At 46.4% G+C, this 18,329-nt stretch overlaps 2 protein-coding genes across 4 annotated transcripts in view; one reads left to right on the top strand and one right to left on the bottom strand.

Moving 5' to 3' along the window:
• Positions 1–639: 639 nt before the first annotated feature.
• On the top strand, positions 640–16,401 carry CCDC92 (coiled-coil domain containing 92). Of its 3 annotated transcripts, none has more exons than XM_054173256.1 (4): positions 640–747; positions 13,689–13,835; positions 14,167–14,208; positions 14,915–16,401. In XM_054173256.1, exons 2-4 carry the CDS (start codon positions 13,706–13,708, stop codon positions 15,688–15,690), a joined length of 948 nt encoding a protein of 315 aa, XP_054029231.1. In that variant the 5' UTR covers positions 640–747; positions 13,689–13,705; the 3' UTR covers positions 15,691–16,401. The 3 variants fall into 3 exon arrangements, with proteins under 3 accessions (XP_054029231.1, XP_054029230.1, XP_054029232.1); XM_054173255.1 differs by lacking the exon at positions 640–747 and adding an exon at positions 754–913; XM_054173257.1 differs by lacking the exon at positions 640–747 and adding an exon at positions 758–842.
• Positions 16,400–18,329, bottom strand: part of DNAH10 (dynein axonemal heavy chain 10) — a 53,764-nt gene continuing 51,834 nt past the window's right edge. Inside the window, exon 73 of the mRNA XM_054173254.1 lies at positions 16,400–18,173. Within this exon, the coding sequence (XP_054029229.1) occupies positions 18,027–18,173 (147 nt within the window). The 3' untranslated portion in view covers positions 16,400–18,026. The remainder of the gene's footprint in view (positions 18,174–18,329) is intronic.

The following is an 18,329-nucleotide window of genomic DNA, read 5'->3' as shown; positions in this document are numbered from 1 at the left end:
TTATCACTAACTTAAACTTGCAGCAGCCTTTTCTGTTGGCTGCTTTAAAAAAAAAAAAAAAAAAAAAAAAAAAACCTAGTTTCTCTCAATTTTGAGACCCTTCTAATGAAGTATTTTCTTTGTATTACATGCCAGGTACATCCTATGAGGCTGTAGCTGTGTGTGCCATTTGCAAGGGCAATGTCCTGGTCATGGGCAGATCCCCGACTGCCCCAAACCTCTCTGTATTCATTAGCTGTGTGGAAATGTTTCTGCGTGCCTGCCAGTGCTGCTCATCTGAACCTATATGCATCTGCCACAAGCAGCATCACACACCAAGGACAACACCACCTGGCAGAACCTTCCACAGGCTCTACGGTAGAAAGCGCAGGTGTGCAAAGAACGGCGGCTGCCCAGCCGGCGGCTGCCCAGCCGGCGCGCGGCGCAAGGGCTGACGCGGACACTCACCTGGAGACGCGCGCGTGTCTCCGTGCGCGCTCAGACACGCGGACACGCCCCTGCGCTCAGACGCGCGCACAGAGGCACGGGACTGTGGCCGCGCGCGCCACCAGGTGAGCGCGCGCGCTCTCCGCGATCACGAGCGCGCGGGGCAGACGTCCGCGCCCCGCTCCCGCCGTGGGCGGGGCTAAGCGCGCGGCCGCTGACAGCGCTGACCCCCTGTCGCCATAGCGACGGGCCGGGTGCCGCAGCCCTACCTGCGCCTGCGCCGCCGCCCCCGGGGCGTGTGTGTGCCCCCCACTACGGGCGGTAAGTGCCGGCCCCGCCGGGCGCCCCTCGGCTTCTTCGGGCTGGTGGTGAGGGGCGATGGGCGCCGGCAGCGGCTGAGCCGCCTGCAGTGAGGGGTGAGCGGCCCGGAGGGGCCGGCGGCGGGACAGAGGGAGCCGCCTCGGTACTGCTGCGGAGGGCTGGGCAGGTGAGGGGCCGTGGGGAGGTGCGGGCTGGCTGAGAGGGTGCCGAGGGTTTCGGCATCCTCATGCCCCATTCTCCCCGGACTGGAGGGGCGGGGGGCGGTTACGGCACCCTATCCCCTCCGTCCTGTCCCGTCCACTCTGTGCGTTAACGGGATCGTGACTCCCCCGTTGCTGGGTCTGTGGTGGGTGAGCGGCATCGCTGCTGCATGTAGGGCTGAGGCCTTTGCCCCCTCACGCGCACCCGCCGCCTGTCTCCCGCGCCGTCCCTCCAGGAGAGCTCTCCCCACCCGCGGCACTGCGAGGCGCGTCCCCCTACACACCCCAGAGGCAGCGGGCGCGGGGTGTCGGGGTGCTCCTATGGCCCCTCTCTGACTAGAGAGGGGTGGCCGAGGTCCCGGGTCCTGCGTCGGTTGAAGGGGCAGTGGGAGAAGGGGAGAACGCTCTGCCGCTGCTGCGGGGTGGGCGAGGTCAGCGGCGCTGTACCGCAGCGGGGGCACCGCGCTGTGTGGGAAGGGCTGAGTGCGCGATGCCTGTCCCAGGGAGAGCTGGCACGGCACCACAGTGTTCCCTTTAGAGCATAAAAGGCCCCTTTTCTGGTCGCTAGAGCAGTCGGGGAGAAAAGGCGTTATCCTGCAGTTTGTTTTACCCCCTATCTTCCCGTTTCTGCTGTCTCGGGGACAAGCACGGCGCTTTCATTTCTGGTTGCCAATGCGTCCAGGATCAGGAGAGCGCGGTCCGCCCGTCCTGCTCCCTCCCAACACCCATCCGCTCCTTTGAGACAGGCTTCAGTGGCGCTGCTGACTCCCACCCACACCCATCTGGGCAGGTTTTGCAGCCCATCCTCTTTCATCCTGCACAATCTCCTTTTGTATGTTTGCACTTTAGAAAGTGGCGTTTTCATGAGTAACATAGGGCTTGCGAAGAGGTGGATGGATAGATGGTGTACGTTTCGGACAGGGTAGGGAGTAATTATCATTTGAGAAGAGGAGAATTTGCCTTCTGAGGAGAATGCTGGCTGCTTGTGGGTATGGCTGCAAAGAATTGCAGGGTGTCCTCAGACGCGGAGATTCTTCCAGACGCATAGATGCTCTGCTTCCCTACGCGGGGCATGGGGTGGGACAGCAGGGAGGAAGGAGGGGCCCTTCCCTCTCTGGATAACAGTGGTATGCGTTCGAGTGTGCCTTACTGAATTGTGCAAAGCTGAGACGGTGACGGTAAATCAAAACAGAGAAGCGGAGGCAGCCCTCAGGGCAGAATTGTCCATTTTGATCTGCATTGCAGGTGCATAAGAAGCATCCAGGGTACTTGTTGGCTTTGCGTAGATCATAGTGTGCTTAAGCTTTAAAAGCTTTATTGATGTTTTTGCAACATAAATAATGTTTCTTAATTAAAAAAAAAAAAAGGCAAGTGGATGTGATTTTAGATGCAGTAACTTTTTCCATTTAACTTGCTCATTAGTGAATGTAATTCTGTGGTGCATTGTTATTACTGAACCTGTGGGAGACAGGCAGTTATGCTCTTAAACTGCACATTGCTCTTTGATCTGACTGTTTAATGCAAGTGCTTTTTAAGCAGGTATGGCAGACCTGTAATACTAATTTTTCAAGCTTTTGGTTGTGCTGAGGTTCCAGCAGATATTTTTAGTGAAACAACAAAGATCAGAAGATCATAACAGAGGAAAGTACCAACTGCTTAAGTGGAAAAAAAAGATTATTGGCTAAACTCATACATAACTCATTGTTTTCGTCCTAATACCATACTTCTGCTTAGCTCGTTGAAGATGGCCCTGCTGGTTGCAAGGTGGGGGGGGGGGGTTGGATTAGATGACCTTTAAAGGTCTCTTCCAACCCAAAACATTCTTGTCATTCTATGATTCTGCATCTCTGGAGTTTTCTCGTCCATCCCATTAGGAAAGACAAATGCCTCATGATCAATCCAAATGTTGTATGTAGTTTTCTGTCCAGTAGTTGTTGCAGACTTTAGAACAGCAATTTTATTTCAGTTGTTTCCTCTGCTTTAGATTTCAGACATAATTGCATACTTTCTGGTATTTTTTAATTACTTTTTGGGTGTGTTTTCTCATTGGAGTTACAGAAACCAAGCTGTTTCTTTTTCTGCCCTAATTCAAGAGTAGTTATTAAGGACAATATGCATCTGTTCATTTAGATCAACGGTGTTACTCAATCCTTAAAGGATTCCTTCCTTCCTTTAAGCAGAAGTCCCTACTGCTATTATTCCAGAAGATGGACTATAACGTAAAGTGATATGTTTCTTAAACATTATAAACAGTGAGTTAGAGGGAATACAGTTGTAATAAACTAATTTGCAAGCTCCATTTTGCTGCTGCCTTAGTCTCATTTGCAGGTGTCTCAGTGCTTTTTCTGTGGCTTAAAAATGGTGTTTTAAAGTAGCTGAACTTTGAAGGATTGGTTTTATACCCCAAGATTCACAATGTATTGTGACACTTACTTGTGTAAGCAGAATGCCACTATGGAATTCCATCTTTTTACTCAAGTCAGTGTCTAATCTCATTCTTTGTAGTAAAGTTTAAAATAAGCACAGGAAATGGTAGTTTGTACAGAGACACGTGACACTTTCTGTATATGCTTGTGTGTCTGTTAGTAACAGGGATGATGTTTGTACTGAAAAATCAGCCTGCCCGATAACTTGATACTTTAGGGGAAGTAGTTAAGTGTGCTCCTGACTTGACAAGGGCATAGTTTTGTTCTGCTGGTGGTTTAAAAAACCAAAGTTACAGATGAGGAAAGGAAAGATCTAAGGATTTTAGGGGCGGGAGGGAAAGGTAGTTGAGTGGAAGGTCCCTGGTTTGTCTTTCTGCAGCCTCTTTCATGTCTCCTGCCGTAATACTGTGAGTAGCCTTGAAGCACTGAAACACAGACAGAAGTCTCTGCCTTATTGCAGCCTCATGCTGTTATCGGCATGAATGTGCTGCAGTAAGCTAATATTGGGTATTCATAACCAGTATTACCCGAGCAGGCTCTGGCAGAGCATGTCCTGTCCTGGAACAATGATACTGAGTGCTGCTGCCCAGAGTTGGGTGGAGCTGAGGCAGGGAGAGTGCCTTTTGTTCAGGCAGAAACCTTATCACCAGGGCTCTTGTTTCTTTCCCACCCGCAGCGTGCTGAAGCAAACCCTCCCTGCCTGTCTTGCACGCTAATCCAATGTGACGTCTGAAAAAGCAGATAAAGGTAAGGGACAGTGCATCTGGGAGAACCCAAGTTTGAATGTTGGCCCCTGGTTGCTATCTGCAGTGCCCTGCCTCCAATTCCTTCACTTGCCTGGCGAGACCTGGCATCCTTTGTAGAGCTGCCTGTAGTATCTTCAGTGACTGTGAGTGCTTGGTCATTCTCTGTGCTCGTTTTCAGGTGATATTAAAAATGTCTTCCTCTAAACAAGGGTGTCCATCAGTACGATGGTGTCGGTCAGTATCTCCATAGATCAGTAAATAATTTTGCCTAATAATGTTTTATGATTATGTACCAGCTCATTTTGCCTGGTGGTGTTATGGAGCATGGACTATAAATGGGGGCAATGTGTTTATTTACTACTAGAGGTGAGAAGCATGACAAAATATTGCTGAAAACAGTGTTCCTAGAGTGTATCAGAACTTCTGCAAGCTGTTTGTCTGGGTGTGTTTCAATAATCCTCGGGGAAAAAAGCCTTTTATTTGGATTGCTCTTTCTCTCCTGCTATCCACAAGCATGGTTGCTCTCACTTCACTCCGAGAAAACCTTTGGTTGTACTTAGAATACACTGCTGCTTGTTGGCCATAATTATTTGGGTGAGAGACAGGATTTAAAACCAATGTTATTTTAAAACACTGCCTGACTGGAAACTGCAAGATTTCACAGCTTCTCCCTGAACAGAATGATGTCTGAAAATGCGCCAGGGAACAGCAGCTCCCTGTAATGTGAGTCAGTGCCCAGAGGGAAGGCACACAAGGCGCAGCATATCCCATCTCTGTGCAGTGGTGGTGGCCAGTGTAAAGCATCCATCTGCCTGGAAAAAACTCTGTGAATGGTGTCATTAGTGCCAGGTTTCCTTTGTAATAAAAGCAGGTGTGCTTGTTTGCTTTCCATTCCTTGGGGAGTACAGTTTTATTGTCTCAATTTGAGATACCTGGGTTCTGTAAGTAAGGATGTAAATATAGTGCCTCTGTTTGAAATTCTTGGTCTTGGCATCCTACTTACTTTACCCCCCAAAAAAATAAATCTTACACTTGCTTAAGAAAGGACTTAGGCTTAGGTCATCACCACCACTAGATTTCTTTCATCAGCAGCTCTCAAAACCTTTACTTTAGCAAAGTGTAGACCACTTTGGGTGTGTTTGATTGTAGTTGTTGTTCTAAAATAATAAAATCAATGGCTTATGAAACAGCATCACAAAATGCATTAGAGAAATGCATACTCCTCAGCCTGTTAAACATGTCTGAGCAATAGTTGTGCTGGTCTGGAGAGCTGCTCTACCAATAGCTGTTCTCTGTAAATGGATCTCTCCTCAGAGGACAGGTTTATTTAACTTGCTGTAAGGCTTCGGTGCATTTTGATGTGTTCCACAAATACTCCAGGTAAACTCTGAAAAATCACCATTTCTGCAGCTCTTGCAGTAGGAGCTCTAGCTCAGGTGACTGTGCCTGGGCTGGTGCTGCTGCAGGAAGCAGTTCTGTCTGCCACCCCCCTGCCCTGGTTACGGAGATATTTTTGTTGTTATTTTTTTCATCTTCTCCATCAGCTGCCCAGGTGTTTGCAGTGCTGCATGGTGAGCCTGTCACTGACAAACAGCCAGTGGAAAAATGGGTTTGTTGTCAGCTGGACCAGTTCCCTGCTCTGGTTCAGTGAGTGTCTGGGGAGGTGATTTCAGTGCATTTCAGAAATGCCACAGTAAATTCTTCCTCAGTTTGTGCAAGCAGAAGGGGTGAGGCAAAGTCCCAGCCAGGCTGGCTAGCTAAATAGTTGCATGCCTGTGTGGTGCAAGTTATTTTCCTGATATGGGGTGGGGAAAATGGCCAATCATAGAATATTATATCTATGGAATTTAGGTGAAACCAGTGTAGTAATTTTTTTAGGTTATGCTTCAGCAAGCTTTCAGAACTGGCACACTTTTTAAAATGACACAGATACATTTTCCTTGAGCTCTTGTGTGATTCATGTGTTACTGATGGAAAGAGGACATGAAGCATTCAGAAGTGAATCTTGATACCTGGGAAAAAACCACTCTTCCCTAGTACAGTATTCTTTGTAAGCATGAATTTGGAGTTAAAATATCCTTCTACAAAAACCTTCCCACAGCACCTTACTGACCCACGTCCTGATTTAGCTGTAACTGAACCTGGAGAACTTTATTAATGATTTTGAAAGAAATAGAATCAGGCTCATTTTTATCTGTAACATTGACACTGTGTTATTCTGGGGAAACTGAAGATTAATTTTCTTGTCGTTCCCCTTCTGTTCAAAGAAATTTGCTTTACTGGAAAGATTTAACATGTGTCTTTGCAGTATTAGAGCTTACTATTTGTGGTCGGGATACTGTGACTTTGATGGGGGTTCTGTTAAAATAACAATCCATTTCATCCTCTGAATGAAGGCTGACTAGAACAGAAAGGCCGTTCCCCAGCAGCGGGTGCTAGAAGACACAAGAGAGCTCAACTGCTTTCTTTAAACCCTGTCCCCTTACTCATGAGGGCTTTTATTGCCACTTTACAACAATAAAAATTACTTGGTCTTCATCAGTGTTAGAGTTCTTTTGAAGTATTGGTGTTGCTTAGTTAATGCCATCTTTGTTTCCCCAAACATGAATTATGCCCAAATTTAGGTCATTTTTAGTGTTTTCAGGCAGAGTAAGCTGTTACTTCTTGAAAGCTGCACAGCCATTGCCTTGGATACTCTGGTACTGGTCAGAATAATTGTCTCTATAAAATGCCACTGCAGGACCATTTGATTTCATTCTCTAATGGACTCTGTCATGGTGGGTATCTTATCATTTGATGAGTCTGCTTCCAGTCTGACAGCTCTGGAGCTGAGTGGTCTCAAGGATGAGGAAAACTCATGAATTATCCCCGTCAGTCCTCCTGACTTCAGGTGGACAGTCAGGCACGTAAGCACGTCTGTGCAAAGTGCCAGCTTGTTCATTTTGAGCATCAAGAATTCATTCCAGGAGTGTGTCTGCTTGATGATCCTTCCTGCTGCCATACTGATTGTTGTAGCAGTAACAAAAAATTACTTTCTTACTAAAATGCTAAAACCTCAGGGATTTTAAGAGATCAGCTGTAAAGAGCCAGTAGAATCTATGATCAGAAAATGAAGGGGAGGGTGGGCAGAGAAAAAAACTGAGTAAAATGACATCAAAGAGCCATAGAAATAGGAAGAGCTGAGAAAGCAAAATCATATCCCTCCTCTGGGAGCAGTGGCCTATTTCCCTTTTCCCCTCTGTTGACTCCAGGAAAGAACTAATAATTTTGTTTGGCTTAAAACACAAGGACTAAAATAATATGAACACAGATTGTCAGGACAATAATTACATGGGAGCTTTGTTACACTTTAACAGAGAGGGAGGAGGAAAAGGGGGATGGAGTTGCTGCTGTGAGATGTATTTGTTCCTGGTTGAGGAGCACTGGGGAAGGACACCGGGAAGGTGACTGAGCAGGACTAGCATATAGCCAGTGCAAAGCATGACTTCAAGAAATACTGAGCAGTTAAAGTGGTTTAGCCCCTTGCACAGATGCGTGAGGGGTGAACATCAGTCTGAAAGGGTGTAATAGGCTGCTACTAAACTGCACTGTTGCTGGATTTACGTTAGAAGTACCATGGAACTGGGGTGGGGAGGGCTTAGAGCGAATGTCCAAGCAGAAAGATGACAAAGGCCTGGAGGTGGCCATGGAGACAGCAGGGTTTCCTTTATTATGTCCTTGGAAATAAGCTGAGCAAACACTTTGGGGATGGCCCATCTCTGGAGATGCAGAGCTGATCTAAGCAAGGAGTGTCTGTCAGCTGGGTGTTTTATCATTGGAGCTGCATTATGTAGAAACGTTTGGTCAGCTCAGTGAGTCTTTAAATGGGGGCTTGACTAAAAGTCTAAAGGCTCTTCCAAGAAGACTCCTCTGACCTGAATTAGTTCTTGAAATCGTCTTTCATACAGCATTACAAAAAGCATTTGGGGAATTTGTCTCATTTTGAAGGGGCACTGGCTAGATACCAGTTGAGAGGGAAATGTCTGCCTCCCCATACATGTCTCAAGAAGATTTGGATCAGTGTTGGCAGGGGGTTGAAGCAGCCTCTCAGGTGACAGTCACCCCATCCATCTGAAAGGAGGTTATTGTGTTTTGTGGATACCAAAGAGGAACAAAAATGCTAAATAACTGCAGTTATTTGGGCTTTGTTCCAGTAGCTTCCTTTGGACAGCATCTAAAGTCGTAGGTCAGCATCTCCCTCCTCTTATCTTGCAGCAGGCTATCAGGATAGTCTGATTTTGTGCAAAGGCACAGCCAGATGCTTGTTGCCTTGAAATATTTTGAACTCTGTCCAAATAGTTAAGATCAGAAAAGGCCTGGAGTCTGCTCATCATCTGCAAGGCAAGGTTTGACTGTTTAAAAGTGTTAGTGGTTGTTCATGGTGAGCATGTGAAGAAGCTGCATTTTGGAGGCTCTTGTTTATTAATTCTCATTTTCAATGTAAGGTTTTTGTTTTGCTTTGTTTCCTTTTTAAGCTAAGGTACACTTGCAAAAGAGGTAGAGCAGTCCCTTTTTACAGGGAGCTTACCAGAATGTTATTTAAGTTACCTTTTCCAGTTTACTGAAAGACGAGGGCTTAGGTAATTGCAGCAGGGATTAATGTTCCCAGGGGAACCCAGTTTTGTTCATTCTGTTTGCTCCTCCTAGACTCAAGAGAAGCTGTGCACCCATTGTTTGGAGCACATGTTTCAAGGGTCATACCATCCCATGCAGCCTGTGTACTGCTGACATTGCTGGGGTTGGCACAAGGCTTGCTATGGGTGAGGAGATGTGTTACCAGTGCAGTGGTGAACTCTGCAGTGCCCCTCATCAAATGACAGGCATGTTCCTAGCAGGAGTTTGCCTAGCTGGACATTGCACAATTCCTTTTGTATAAAAACATGTCAAACCTTTCGTTTCAAAGAGCTGCTGTGGAGACAAGGGGGGAAAACCGTCACGACCTAACTGTGGGGTGTGTGTGTACGGCTTCTTCCCAGCGCTGGCTTAGTCCATCTGATGAAATCCAGCCAGAGACGGGTTGCTCTGAGAGCTGTTCCACCAATTGCCATGGTGAGGGAGTAAAGATTGCTCACCCAGGCTGGTAAGGGCTCAGCTGACTTTTGCTCTTGTGCTTTTTGATCACAGCCTTACACTTGGCTGCACGTTCGTTTGTTTCAGGGAGCAGGAGATGAAATCAGCTTAGTGCAATCCCAGAACTGCATTATAGGATTTCCTCTCTCAAACCTCAATGTGAGATGTACCTGAATAGATTTGATTTCATTTTTTCCTTTAGACTGCCCCCTCCCAAGACCTCCTTTTCTGTAAGATCTCAGATGCCCACCAGAGCAGTCCTGGATGATCTGTGACTGTGCATGCTACAAACCAAGGGCGTTAAAAATTGTTGAGAAACTTGGAGCAGCTGTAAATCCTGCTAACCAAACTCTCTGAACTAAGGCAAAGGATCTGCATTGGGAAGAGAGAGGTGGGGAAATGTTCACTGGCTTGTAGTAAAATTAAAAAATATTTCCTTTTAATTATATTTGTTTCCTTTTCATTACTTCTTCTGAGTCTGATCCCATTTTAAAAGCTTTCTGGTGGAGATTGTATGGATCAGAGGATCTCAGCTTGCAGTGTATCCAATGAGCTGCTGGCAAATTTGAGGCTAACATTAAATAAAATGTTTTAAGCAATCATAGTAGCTTTCACTAACAGTGTACTTGAGAACACAGAATGAAGGAGGTGCTGTTAATTCACAAGAGCTTTTTCAAGCTTCAGTACATTGATTAACTTTCTGACAGTTGTCGGTGACTTTGTCTTTTAACACTAACTCCTGTTATTTTGCATTGTGTCCTTTGATCTTTACACGACCTAAATAAATGAGGACCTTGATGAGTTGTAAGATGCTCTGATCTGTACAAAATATGCAAACTGACTGTAGTGGGGAAAACAGAAATTAAAACCTTCAGTGTGTTAATAATCCAGTTATTCAAATGAAACAATTCCTATGAAATGACTTCCCTTTCACAAATCAGCATGTTTTCATCCTGCTACTTCTTAAAAGAATCCGAAACCTACCCCACAAAGCACTGATTTCAGCCAGAGTGCTTTGAAATACATGATCTGGGTGGGATTTTTAAGAGCATAATTTAACTGAATCATAACAAGAAACAGCACTGAGTCACTGTTGAAGCAAGTAATGTCCTCTTTGTCCTGTCTTGGAGGGTTGCGGCCAGGACATCTCCTTCTCTTGCAGGTCTTGTCACTTCACGCAACAGACATGGTGGCTCCAAGCTCTCCAAGATAAATATTTATCCATTTTTTTTCCTATAATTTATTTGCAGGGACTGAGTTATAACAAGGCTTGTTGTTGAGGTTGAAGGCTTGTTCTGTTCAGATTATAGGTACAGGCAAAAGACTCCATTAGTTACCATTGTGACAGTAAAGGCTGTGGGATGTCCTGTGTAAGTTGTTCTCTCACCCAGCGCTGTCAGTGCATAGAGTTCCTTTTGGGAAATAATGTTTCTTGATTTAAAAAGCCCTCCTGAGCCTTGGGGTACCCTGCAGAGCTCCAGCTCTGGTGAGTGAGGGCATGAGCTCTTGCAGGCTTTGTTCTGTTTATTCCAGTTGGTAGGAGCATAATGAGCACTTAAGAAATTGGATGATTCAGTAAAGCTTCGGTCTGTCTGAAGTCAGCTCTGCAGACAAGATGGCATCACTTTGAAAATGTAAAACAGATGAAATATCATCAATCCTTAAAATCAGTGGTGCCCTGCAGTAAATGCTATGGACCGTGTAGTCCCTTCTCAGATGGTCCTTCAACAGTGTGGGCAGTGGAGGGGTACCCATACAGCAGAGCCTCTGCTGCCAGGGCATGGAAAGCACTCACAGCTCAGAGGAGCTGCTCTTCAACAGTCACAGAGGCAGAGCCTGTGTGCACAACTCAGTTTATTTTTTATGTAGCCAGCCTGGGAACTTCCTTTTAGAACATTTTTTGGTCCATAATTTTTGCACGCTTGCTAATGACAGTGATTGTGGAATGAGCCGTTCCACACAGCAAAGCGCAAGCTGGCACCACTGCCCCTGTTCCTGAGCGCTGAATTTAATCTTCAATCTCTGTTATAAAGTAACCAAGAGCTCTCTGCTTTGCCCCTTGTACAGAATGGATTCATTGGAAGTATTTTATGCCTTCACTTTATTTTTTTACAAATAGATGCTTCTGTAGGATGTCAGTTGATGGTGTAAGTTAAGGTCCCACATGACATCAGGAAGGCTCTGCGTGTTTAATTTCTGCTGTCCTTGGGTGCTTTTAGTGCTTTAGCAAGTTGCAGGAGCACTGAGTCTGCTGTTCTTTTGGGGACTAAAAACTATGCAATGTAACACGGCTGAGCTGTGTTTAGGCATGACAAAAGTGTGTTACTTTGAGTGTGTGCTCTGCCAATTTTAAACTTGTAGAGTCAAATTTTTGTTGTAAAAACTACACAGCAAGAGGAGCCCAATAGAAAACGCTCAGCATGGGAGGAGGAGTCCACTAAGGTGCCTGTGGGGCAGCCAGAGGACAGAATTAGGACTGGTTTCTGCACGACATGTGGTCCTGTAATTACAGACCAGTTGTAAAGCCATTGCAGATGGTTGTCCAGGCAACGGCAGTCCTGATTCTTTCCTTATCTCCATAACCTAAATACTGTAATTGTTTTTACAAACCACACAGATAACCCAATTGAGCCCCTGGTGCTGGAAGGATGAAGCTGATGTGCCTGGTGTTTAACTCAGCATCCAAACCTCCTGCCTTGTTGGCTGGGCTCCTTTGGCAGCTCCCAGTGCTGGCAGCCCAGGGGAGTGCAGAGGCCCTGCACAGACCTTTCCTTCTCACTTCTGGTGGTTGGCCAGGGGCTGTGGCAGAGTTCCCTCTGCTGCTGTCCCCTAGAGAGTATTTCTCTTGCTGTGGCTTGTGTAATTCCCACCCAGTGTGTGCTACTACCTGACACTGCTGTCCATATGAGACTGGCTCTCTAGAACTTGCCTGTGCATCTATTTTTCTGCTGTCATTATGTTCCTGAGCTGCTCAAGAAGGCAGCTGCCATTCCAGCATCTTCAGAAAGCTTCGCAAGCATGGCAGCTTTCTTACTAAAGAAACTGGAAGTATAGTTATGTGTAGCTAAGGACATAGAATTTCTGGAAAGTTCTGCTCATGTAGACCCATCAGTCTCCATAAACCAGCTTTAGGTGGAGCAACACCATGTGCCCTGTCCAGAGCAGCTTGGGGCTTCCAGTATGCAGAAGGGTGGTGGTCACACAGTAGCATTCAAGAATACTCAAAGCGATTGTGTGCTCGAGGCTGCTGGAGGGCTGCATCCTGTTGTCATTGCTTGTTCTTATTAGCCTGCTCACTTTCACTTGGAGACAGGACAGCAAACCAAGTCAAGTCATGACAGACTTGGGGACTGGCTCTCAGCAGGGACCTGGTAACTCCTGTTTGCGCTTCTGTGGCAGCTCCTTCAGGTTACTCCTTGAAATGTCACAGTCAGAGCCCCAAAGCACAGTGTGTGCTCCTTCACAGGAAGCATCTGGCTGTGCCTTGTGTGAGGAGCTGTGTCAGGAGCTATTTTTACATCTATATCAGGGAATTCATTTGGGAGTCTATATCCAGCTTTACCAGAGGGATGTTTCTCAGCAGCTTGGCCCATGAGTATACATAAAACCCTCGTTGCCTTATCAGGAGCAGTAGTACCACTGGCAGCACAGAGGTCTTCAAGGCTGCTTCAGCATCGTACAGTTTAACCATTTCTGTCTTTATTTGAGCCCAAGCACAGCTGTAGTGCAGGCCTGGTTTAGTAAGGCTGTTTTGCCAGGGAAACCCAGCAAATGAACAGTTCTCCATGTACTCATAACTTGGGCAAGAAATATGTTTTCTTTTTCAGTCAAGCATTGTCTTTATCGGTTGTCTTATCCATGTCAGCGGGGGTCTGTCCCCAGTGCCACAGGTCCCGCACCAGGTACAGGACCCTGGGCTAGCACAGCTGAGGAGATGCAATAGCAGCAGCTCTTGTGCAGCTCGTGAGCACACACCAGCTGAGGTGTCCTGTAGCAACCACTTCATGGCCCATGATGGTACCATTCAGCTTGGCTGTGTGTTACACTCCCTGTTCTGCATTCGTCTTTAGAGATGGTGTGTTTTAGCGCTCTATGCCTTGTTCTTGTCCAGGGTTATTCCTAACTTCTGTAGTGCTGTGGGGGGGAGTGGGAGACCCCCAGCAAGCCCAAGGGACATACTAGCCCATTTCACGGAACTCCACTTTTATCTTGTAACAGGATTAATTAGTAAGTCTGTCTGAAGTTAATCCTTTAAATGTGTTAACTCCAAACAAATGAGTTCCCTGCACTGGCCTAGGGTATAATTAGGCTTTCTATGAACTTGGAGCACTTTTGTCAGAAACCGTTTGTGGCATCTGCACATCAATTCATTCAGGTCGTTCTGACCCTGCCTGTAGAGGGAGGAGCTCTGTAGGTGCCCAGTGACTCCCCGTTACAGTTTTGCGTCTGTTTGCTGACAGGGTACTTGCCCATCAGGATGGCAGCATCAAACCTGGAGAACCAGCTGCAGAGCGCCCAGAAGAACCTGCTGTTCCTGCAGCGAGAGCATGCCAGCACGCTCAAGGGCCTGCATGCCGAGATCCGACGCCTGCAGCAGCACTGCACAGGTACCTGGCAGAGGATGCTTGATTCTTTCACCAGGAATGGAGCCAAGGCTTCCTGCTTCAGCACTGAAACCACAGCAACCAACTCCTGCACCAGGGTGTGTTTAGGGGCATCAGGTGTAGCTCAGGCACAACTGTCTGATCGTTAAGCAAAGGGATTTTAATTACTTCCAGTTGTTTCACAAATTGGATAATTTGCAATGGGTGGCAATTAGCTCTTACTGCTTCTGGTGGGGGAGTTAGTTATTGAAGTGTGCCGTTGTAAACAAGCTCACCAGGGGGATGTGGAGTGCATGATGGTGTTCTAACAAAATTAAACTACTTTTTTCCTCAGATTTAACCTACGAACTGACTGTAAAGGGTTCAGACCTGTCAGGTAAGGGATGCAGCGTTTTTCTTCTAACATTAATGTGAAACTCCCTCACCTTTGTTATTCTTGTCTCTATTACAAGTAGGTGAGAACACTTTGCACTCAGGATGTTGACTTTATAAATTTAAAAGGTGTAAGAGCAGTTTTCTACTTGCCAGACTCGCTGTTATTTATGAAGTTAATGTAACAAGTTTGTAACTAAGGTCATTCAGAAAAATCCTGTGAAAGAGCCAGGAACAGTCGGTTCCCGGCATGCTCTATGGGAGCATGAGACGTGAAATTCAGGGGCAGAAAACTTAGCTGGTATTGTAATTACACCACAAAGCTTTTATATTTGTGTATATACATAAGTATATGTACATCTAGATACACACATATACGTAGATCTACACACAGTAGATTGCAGTTATTTCAGATGTTACCAACAGGTGAAGCACAAGAATAAGATACACCCACACCTGAGGGATCAGGGACAGGACATATACTGCAGGTAAGAGAGAACATGGGCAAATTTAGTGTCAGCTCTATGGAATCGTGGGGAATGGCACCAGCTCTTCATTTCTGTAAAAACTGTCTGAGGCAATTGCAACAGTATTACTGTGTCTCTGGGATTTCGCTCATGGCTTTGAGATGGCAAAAGGAACCTTTTTACACTATTTCACTTGGTGGCTATTGTTAACTTGAAGCACTTCTGCTCTTCCTGTTCTTCTAGAAAATGGTAGTTCAAGAAGCGAAGAACTCAGAAGAAAGTGTGAAGATCTTGAAGCTCAGCTGAAAGCCAAAGAGGCTGAAAACAATGAGTTATTGAAAGAACTTGAACAAAAGAACGCGATGATAATGGTGCTGGAAAACACTATTAAAGAAAGAGAAAAGAAGTATTTGGAAGAGTTAAAAATGAAAAGCCATAAGCTCAACATGTTGTCGAGTGAACTAGAGCAGAGAGCAAGCACTATTGCTTATTTAACTTCTCAGCTGCATGCTACCAAGAAGAAGCTGATGACTTCAAGTGGGACTTCAGAGGGGACCCCTTCTGGCAGTCCTGTGTTGTCCAACTATAAGCCATCCCCTCCCAAAGACAAACTGCCAGAGACACCACGGCGTAGAATGAAGAAGAGCCTGTCAACACCACTCAACCCTGAGTTTGAAGAGGCCTACAGAATAGGGTCAGATAGCCGAAAGCTGCTGCTGAGAGAGCCTGTGGATGCCATGCCTGATCCCACCCCGTTTCTGCTGGCCAGGGAAACAGCAGAGGTGCACCTTATTAAGGAGAGGCCGTTGGTCATTCCACCCATTGCTTCAGATCGTGCGTCTGGTGAATCGCAGAGCCCGGCCCGAGAGAAGCCGCACAAGGCACACATTGGGGTGGCTCATCGCATCCACCACGTGGCACCATCCCAGCCCCAGCCAGAGGTCGAAACACTGGCGGTGGATCAGGTCCATGGAAGCAAAGCGGTCAGAAAGCACTCAGGGACAGACAGAACTGTTTGAGTGAAACCTCTGGCGTGCTCTACTCTGGCTCTTTATGCACTGTGAACCTGTAGGATGAATAGCACCTGCAGTAATGTTTCTTTTGACACCCTGTGCATGCCAAACTTCTTCCAATCCTTAATAGATTGTGCTCCTCTGATTAAACCCCCCTAGGACTGTGTCTGTATGGCAAGGTATAGAACTCCTACATGCTGTGGCCAAATCAGGGTATCCGACCGCTTGCTTCTGAGCGCTGCTCTGTTATCATCACTCTGGGTGTGGACAGAGGTACAGGCTGCAGGCTGCGTTATTAACTGGTTTTAGTGACATCACCCTAACCCAAACCTGCAGCAACAGGTATAGGCCATTAGCACTGACCCCTCAGTGGGTCTTTTGTCTTCACTCTGTATGTAAACATGGCATTCACAAACCCTGACCTCCAGACAAAGCCTTTCTTGCAGCAGTGCTGGAACCAATGCAGCCATACATACATCTTAAGTGGTACTAAGGACATCTTTGCCTTCACACGCACATGCTCTGGATTGCAAATGTGGTCATAGGTTCTCTTCCTCAAAATCCTGATAGTCCCCAGCAAGCATTACTTGGTTAATCCTAACTACTTTGTTTTGTGGCTTTGTTTAAATACAAAATGGGGAGATGGGTGGACAAAGCACCTTTTAAAAAGCTGACTGATCCTCATAGAGTATGAACAGGTGATTGTCGGGGGGGGGGAAGCAGGGGAAAAGGTGGTTTGGTTGATTTATTTCTGTCTGTTTGTTTGCTGGTGGTTTTTTGGTGGTTTTTTTTTCAGTGTCATGGCTCCCTCACACCTCTGACACTAGTCAGTGCACTGCACTTGTAGCACCTTCCAGACTAGCTCAGAGCTCCTTTTCCAGGGAGAAAGCATAGCTGGCTGCCCAGTGTAGAAATGTGTCTTTATGCTCTAACCTGCACGGTTTTTTTGTGAAGAGATTGTTTATGTTTCAAAAAAACCCCTTTGTTTTGTTCTGAGCATCATCAGGCAGTGCTGGCTTCTACCAACTTAGCAACCTGAGCTGTCCCTCTAAGATGTGTGTGTTAGTTTTAAATGTAAGTGATGTAACCAATCCATACAGGAGGAGAACCTGGCATCCTTGATTTTTATCCTTGTGGATTGGGATGGCCTCGCCTTGCACTTGTCCTGGTTCCCCTGCCCCTTTCTAGTAAGCAACAGGTAGACCCTACAGCTGTTAGACTACTTATTTTTGTTATTATTTTTTCCTAGGACAGAAAGGCATACCGAGAGCTGTGAGAGGGTGTAATTTTAGGAAAGGAGCACAAATTTGACCATTTTTCTTAAATTCTGATCAGCACCTCCAGCTCACCTCTGCTTCACTCTTGTCTGCAGCCTCTGAGTAGGACCAGCAAGAACCAGTGGCTCCCAAATGCTGCTAAGCTTATGATGTGCCTTCAAAAACTTGGAATGCATAATCTCTGTGAAAGCTGATGACGGATCCCTGCCTGCCCCGTGCCAGCTGTATCTGCCCCTTGTAAGCTTCTCCTGCTGCTGTGTGTTGGTGTGTGTCTCCCTCCAGAGCCTTGGAGTACTCAGCTTCCCCCACAAAGGCACTGGCAGGATGACAAAAGCTGTTCTTCCTAACTGTGGTACTGCTATATTTCCTGTGCAGCATGACACCTTCCAGCAGGGCCGTTTAAAGTCAGAGAGGGGTTGAACATCCACTAGCCTGAGGCCCCCAGTACCCTGCCCCTGCACACCCTCACCACTTGGTCACTTGCTTTTCTGAAGCCCAAGAGCCACTCTCAGCCCCATGCCTTGCCAGTGGTGTGGTAGGGTCAGCATCAGGAACAGTGGGGAGGGAGAAGGGAAAAGCTCTTCCTGGAAAACAGTTGGTTAAACTGTTTGTTATTCTGTGGTTTACTCTTAAGTGTATTGCATTAACCAGCAGTGGGTTGGGTTGTTTGTGTGGTTGTTGCCATACTTTTATGGTGATCTCATGTATGACTGATCTACTTGCCACTTGGTGGAGGCTGATGGAAGGCACCGCTTCTAAGCACAGCAGAAGTGATGCTTTGGGCAATTAAAAACATTTCTTACAACCATACAGGCAAACCTTAGTCTTTGTGTCGGGGGTGAACTTCCAGCCTCTTCTGTATCCTAGACCAGCTTGGAGCCTTTCTAAAAGGAAATGCAAATTATGAAACACACTTTTCAAACATGTTTATTGCTACTACTGGCTCGGTGGCATTGTACTGGTTAAAGTTAGATGTGCCTAAGTGAACAGTACCCCACTCATGCTGCTGCATCTCTGCCTAGGGTTGGATTCTGTGGAAAAAAATCTAATGCCATCATCAGCTTGTCAGTCTGCATTCAGAGTGAGACACACGCCTTCAAGAACCCAGTGGGAAATGTGCTTGGTAGTGTGAAGGTCAGCTTCAAACACCAGGCCAACGCCCATCGCATTCCTTCTCTGGGAGGTTGTGTACACAGGGGTCCGGAGAGTGTTCTGAAAGGAGAGGGAGCAAGGCTTCAAGTGCTACAGCAATCTGACCTCCTTTCTTTAACCAGTAATAGGAAACCGTTAAAAGAGTAGTGGAGGTACAAGTGTCCCAAAGTGCCTGTCCCATGCTGCCTGAATGGAAAAGAGGCCACAATGTATTAA

Source organism: Dryobates pubescens, chromosome 25, assembly GCF_014839835.1.
Source record: "Dryobates pubescens isolate bDryPub1 chromosome 25, bDryPub1.pri, whole genome shotgun sequence".
NCBI lineage: Eukaryota > Metazoa > Chordata > Aves > Piciformes > Picidae > Dryobates > Dryobates pubescens.
The sequence above is the reverse complement of the archived record's forward strand: the minus strand, read 5'-3'. Positions and strand labels throughout refer to the sequence as shown.